The 6,397-nt window shown below is 45.9% G+C and overlaps 1 protein-coding gene across 1 annotated transcript; it reads left to right on the top strand.

Moving 5' to 3' along the window:
* Nucleotides 1–239: 239 nt before the first annotated feature.
* On the top strand, nucleotides 240–5,147 carry dact2 (dishevelled-binding antagonist of beta-catenin 2). Its single transcript, XM_029449169.1, is given in 5 exon segments — nucleotides 240–595; nucleotides 1,942–2,074; nucleotides 2,214–2,495; nucleotides 2,835–3,664; nucleotides 3,666–5,147. Coding segments are annotated over 5 exon segments (2,568 nt in total). The 5' UTR covers nucleotides 240–325; the 3' UTR covers nucleotides 4,719–5,147.
* Nucleotides 5,148–6,397: the final 1,250 nt, after the last annotated feature.

The following is a 6,397-nucleotide window of genomic DNA, read 5'->3' as shown; positions in this document are numbered from 1 at the left end:
ATGCTCATCATGCAATGTGGTATTATGCAGATGAACTTAGTACATGCCTGGGCAGCTTCAGTGAGGACTTGAATGGGGAGGATTAGTACCAGATGTTCATTGGGACTCAGAGGCCAGGCCAGCCAATAAGGAGGAGGGCCGTTTGGTCTGTGGGAGGAGCTCAGTCTCTCCTCTGAGCTCAACATTTATTCTAACAGGTAGTTTATAAACCAAACTGGTCAACAGCAGCAGCAGCAGCAGCAGCGAAACAGTAACTAGTCTGAACGAAGGACGTTTTCTTTAACAGCCTCTTATTTCTGGATATGCCCGGACGCTGTTCTCCAGCATGAGCAGGAAGGGGTCTTGTGTGGGGATGATGAGCGCTGCAGCCGGAGTAGATCGCAGCAGGGTCGGGGAGAGGCTGCAGGCTGCTCTGGCCGGGCTGCAGGAGCTGCATCTCCTGAAGGACAGGCAGAGCGACATGGTGAGCTGGGCGCTGAGGATGGACCGAGAGGAGCCGGTCACTGCTGTGCATGCAGGCCCGGAGAGTCCCATGATGATGGGGGCTGAGGAACAGCGGCTTGAGGCGACCCTAACAACCCTGAAGCAACAGCTGGTAGGAAGCAATTTATATAAAAAAAACATAAAACAGAATCATTAAAATACCTCTCTGTGGACATGTATGTGCAGGCAGTAGTTTTGTGTCACCATAATATGTGTATCCTTTATTATAATTCTTATTTATAGCGATGGGACACACATTCTCATTTACTTCTTTTTCTTAATTGTCCTTGGAATAAAGTCCGTCAGCTGATGTTCATGTGCATTCCGTCTTCAATTATTAGCAGTCACACTTGCATGCTCTCAGCTGGGGGTAGGAAGTAGGATAGGTGTCATAAATCAAGGTTCACTGCAGGACCAAGAGGACTTTGAGTTGTGTATGTGCGCGCACACAGTGCATGTGCACACTGCAGGGGGGCAAATCTCAATCATTAACCACTAATGCCATGGAATATAACAAAATAATGGTGCTGTGTTTTTTAAGGTGGTTCATTTGCTGTGAATGACAGTCAGTCATGAGACGGCCCCTGATTGTTCAAGACAACTGGCTGTGTGGAGTTTTCCATGACAATCTTTTCCCCTGAAGGCTGCTGTTAGAACCGTTTACATGAAGTGCAGGGGTTAAGGTGCTGTGATTGACTTTAAGTAGAACTGGGCAAAAGATACGCTGTAAAGTGCTAGGACAACATATGGTTTAAATTGTGTTTTACATTGCGTGCAAACTGGTGCAGACTCACAACACCCCATATTTAAAAAAAAACATTACCAGTTAGAAATAGCCTTAATGGCCCACAAACACTTTCCAAGAACTTTTAAATAGAAGTCAGCCAAATTAACTTGATCTTAGAGAGAATGGAACATTGTGAAATGGTGCACTTTGCAGGCAATGACCCCCAGACCTTATTTTAAGAGCCACTGTAACAGTAAAGGCCCAGCTCGAGCTGCAAAGCAAACAGTCCTTCATCCCAACCCCCAAGCTTTCCTCCTCTATTAGTTTACACAATGGCCAGGCCCTCGCTGTGGGGGAGAAATGAGTTACCCACCACTGCTTCTTCCATGCTCCCCCATGTCCTGCTGGGGTTAATCATCAGCCACAGCTGAGTCGCCTTTGTTTTTCTGATGGCTGTACATTAGAGCATCTTTTATCCGAACAACAGGCCTTTTCTTAAGGAAATTACAGCATTGCTAACGTGAATTGTCTGCTTAATTTTTTACCTGTACAGAGAATTCCAGTGTAATTGCATGTATGTGTGTGCATGAGGAGCTTTATTGCATAACCTTTCATTTTTGAACTCCCTCTTTTTCTTAAGAAAATCAAATAAGACTTTCCATTTGTTTTAGGTTGTACCACACATACTTTTGGGGGGTTGGCTAAAATGTTGTTTGTTGTCTGTTTTACAGTCTCGTCTTCGGAAACAGGATGTAGGCCTTAAGTCTCACTTGCACCAGCTGGATCAACAGATCAGTGAGCTGAAGCTGGATGTGAGCAAGGCCTCCACAGAGCAGCTGGAGAGTGACAGCAGGCCAAGTTCAGGTGTGTAGGCAAACACTAGCACAATAAGCTCTAAGGTTGTTTACTTTATTACAAGTAATTAGGCATCCACCCAAGATGCTATCACATGATGTTGAGAAAAATACTCATGTAGGAATATGTGTAACTGCTCTCTCTCCAGGTTTCTATGAGCTCAGCGATGGTGGCTCTTGCTCGTTGTCCAACTCCTGCACCTCTGTGTACAGCGAGTGTCTGTCATCCTCTCAGACAAGCCTTCTCCTCCTTCCCATGAGCCCTGCTAATTCATACATCAGCCCGCCATCGCAAGTAGACGTATGCCGCCGGCGTTCTGCTGATGAGAGCACTACCCAGCCCAACCCTCCGCGGGCCACAGGCCTCCATCTGGGCAGCAGCAGGATCCGAGCAAGCACCGAAAAGGCTCGACCAAGGCCTGTGTCAACAGGTAACCAAATCTCTTAATCTCTCATTTAAGGTAGACTCTTATGTATGTAATGAAAACCATGCAACTGTTGTTACTTAGCAACACAACATGTATTTTGCTGCATAATAACATTTTCGCAAGACTCGCTGCCCGACAACCTATTCTATCCTTAAATATTCGAGGTCAATCCCAAAACCCAACCAACTAGCTAGAGTTTCACAAATCAAGCCTAGCCTTGCGAGAAGCTTGAGGTTAGGCTTCTCGTTGAGTAATTTTAGGGTTACCGTCTAGACACAACCATTTTTCAATAAGTGATTTGAAAGGTTAATCAGTATTTTGTGTTCTCTTTCTGTTTATCAGGTGATCTTGAGAGGATGATGGCTCAAGGACTGAGCTACTACAAATCTGTGGATGCAAAGAAACCCTCAGTGTGCTCAAACCTGAAGACCTCTACAGTGGACCCCAAGTTCCATAGCAACTTGGTGTCCCGCAGTGGGATGGAAGTGTACCACTACCCTAGCCCCCTGCATGCTGTGGCTCTCCAGAGCCCAATCTTTTCCCATGGGGCCGAGCCAGCCACAGCTGGACCTCTAGAGGGCCAAGCAGCCCCTGTGAACAGTTCTGACACCCACCAGAGGGCACAAATGACTTATGAGACCAAAACCCTGGGTTATATTGACAAGCTTCTCCTGCGTAGCTTGAGCAAAATCCAGAGTGAGTCAGAGACTCTGCAGACACACAGTGACTATCACAGGAGGCCCACTGAAGTTTTAACTGCATTTCCTGAAGTGTCTCAGAAAGAGGTGTCTGTGCTGCAGCCTCCGCCAGCCCAGACCACAAAAATCTCCCCACGAGATATCCACCAGAAGAGACACTGCATCACATTCTCCATCCAAGAGCCAGCTGATAACGCACGCCACAATCAGTCAGTGAGAGCCCCGGAGGTTTCATACCGATACTCCCATCCTGCTGCCAGTAGGGAGTACAGCTCTGATGAGATCACCACTTTATCCCTGAGGAAGAATGGTAAACCCCAAGGAGAATATACTAGTGTAGCAAGAAGTAATTCAGGGAATAGATGTGGGGATTATCCGGAGTCAATGACACAAGAGAGGAAGGGCTACAGGCAAAGATCAGCGATGGCCCACAGCTCCAGCACAGAGGAGAGTCAAGGCTTTGAGGTTCACGCATGGTCACAGAGCTTCCCCTGAGTTTGTCCATGCCAAATTTGTTCCTGCCGGATCTCAGAGGGTCAAGGTGACACAGGGAGACCGTAAAACCAAAGCTGTGAAACTGAGAAGAAAAAGCAGCGAGAAGCCTCGAGCAATGAGGCAGCAACATGGTTACTCCTCTGGCGAAAGGACCCGAGAGGCCAATGGTGTAACCAAGGGAGAAACAAGAAGATCAGGAAAAGGAAAAGTGACCCAGAAATGTACGGTCACTCACTCAGAGGAGCGCAGACAGGGCTCAGGCTCAGACTCCAGCCACTGTAGCCCGGGACTCATGTACACCCACAAGGTCCACCCAAAGCCACATCCCATCGCTGCTGTTACAAAGTCCAGCAAAAGTCGCAGACTACAGTGCCTGGAGTATGAGCAGCCTACAGAGCAAAGGAAGAGGAGGCAGGGGGCTGCCAAATGGCCATCTGATGTGGAGATGCTCCAGGCCTCGTATGCTCAGCGTCTGAGATCAAAAGAGCCCCATGCTCAGGCACCAGGGAGCATGCAGATGGTCCACAGTATGAGTGCCAGGTCAGGCCAGTGGATAGGACCCCCTCTCACCTTCAAATCCTCCATTTCCTCTAACTCTTTCCTCCACAATCTTAATGCTAGATACCCTCCAGCAGCCTTGGTCATGTCCTGCCACTACCCACCCAGATGTGAGTCTGAGTATTCGGCCGAATGCGCCTCACTGTTTCACTCCACCATTGCTGAAAGCAGCGAGGGGGAGTTGAGCGATAACACCACTAACCGCTTTGGCGATAGCGAGTCGAGCCATAGCTTCAAGTCCTTCTCGGACTCTGACAGCAGTCTGTCCCTGGACGAGGAGGACCAGGTGGAAAGCCAGGAGGAGAGAGGTCTGGTGTGGGCTGAGGCTGCTCTGGGGCCCACCGCAGCTGGACAGCCCCTCCAGCAGCTCCCACGCCCCGAGCCATCAGCCTGCCGCATCAAAGCTTCCCGAGCCCTGAAGAAGAAGATTCGTCGGTTCCAGCCAGCCTCCATGAAGGTCATGACCCTGGTGTAGCTAAGATCCCCTAGGCAGGGTGAGAACTGTTGGGAAAGCGCAGAGAGAATGTGGAAAATGCTTTCTAAACTGTTTGGAAACTGGTCTTTGAGCTCAACACCCTTAATCATCATCAAGAAGCAGCAATAAAACTGAAATGCATCCGTGCACTGATTGTTGTGTTAAAACAAAAACAAAATTCAATGGATGAAACTTAAACTGTACAAAACGGTGCATGGTATATGTATAACACAATTATTACACTTAATTTGTAAATATGTATCTTGTAATTAAAGTTTCCTATAGCATGTGGCTGCATTTGACAATTCCATGGACATTCATGTCATATAATTGTATGTACCTGAGAAATAAAACCAATCTTTTTACATTTCTTATTTGAAATAATTGTTTATTTTCTGTTAATTTCTTAATTTCTTCTCAGTGGTTATAAGTATCCATATGTGTCTTATTAGAATAAACGTATTTAATATATATTGGGATAGTTTGAGTGTTTCTGTATTCTTCACTTTTTTATTATATAAGCTAACGACGTCCTTTTACCATGAGCTAAATGAGCTAAGTAGCTTTTATATTAATAGCATACATCAGTGAGTATGCAATGTTTTCAAAACCTCATCTGCTGACTTCTCTCTTCTTCTGGTGACTATTTATCAGACATGTTCCCCTAATCCTCAAACGTCCCACTGAGGCGGACCAATTTAGCACAGATAGCGCTAACGGCTCCTTATCTGGTTTCCTGCCCAGCTGTTGGTTTAATAAGTTGCGTCTTCAACAAGCAACCCAGACAGTCTTGTTTAATTAGAGGGTGAAACTTATCAGCCTCAGTCATTTAAATGTAGGTAAACACACCAAAGTACTAAAGCACACTGTCACATTCCTACAATTACAAGAACAGACAAAATTAAGATGACGGTAGGAGAGACCTGAGGTTTTAAAGCAGTTGGTGTATATGTCGAGGGGCACATGGGATTTAGAAGGAATGACAGATGATAAGAGGCTCCTCATTTCTGAGCTGTCATGAGGAGATTAAAAAGTGGGCAGCTGCCCGATAATCTAATTTCCAAAATCTGCCTTGGTATCTTTCCATTAAAATTCTTTCAAAGACGGGGTGAGCAAAAGGACACTTGTGTAGGTAAGTAATCCAGTGACTGGCCGTCCACACATCAGTACGCTCTCCCGTAGTCATACATAATAATGTTTTCTCCCATTAGAAAGCTGTGACCTTAAAGTTCCCTAACTAAGAAGCTTATAGGGCTGGCAAACATTTTCAGCATTTCATAAAATTTTACTTTGAAGTTTTGTTCCTTGCCGATTAAATCACTGCGGAGACCGTCATTTTTAAGACTCATGGACACTTCATTTATACATTAGTTCTCCTTTAACTATACATGTTCAGTTTGCCATGAAACAAGAAAAAGCGTCCTTAAAAGTGTTTACTAAAAGGGCATATTCAGCAGCATTATTTTCCCTATTCATCAAAACACAAGACCGGTCTAAAGGGCACGCACATCAAAGATAGTATTTTTGGTTTAGAGAGTTGCAACAATCGAATGAACTTGTTAGGATTTGTACATCCAGCTGACCTCTGTCCTCTCAGAAAGAGCGGTCGGTGGGATTAGTGCTGCTGTTTTCAACCCGGCTCAGAGTGAGCATGACAGGCGCTGGACTTGTCTTTGATG

The sequence above is a fragment of the Cottoperca gobio genome, chromosome 15, assembly GCF_900634415.1.
Source record: "Cottoperca gobio chromosome 15, fCotGob3.1, whole genome shotgun sequence".
NCBI classification, from domain to species: domain Eukaryota; kingdom Metazoa; phylum Chordata; class Actinopteri; order Perciformes; family Bovichtidae; genus Cottoperca; species Cottoperca gobio.
The sequence above is the reverse complement of the archived record's forward strand: the minus strand, read 5'-3'. Positions and strand labels throughout refer to the sequence as shown.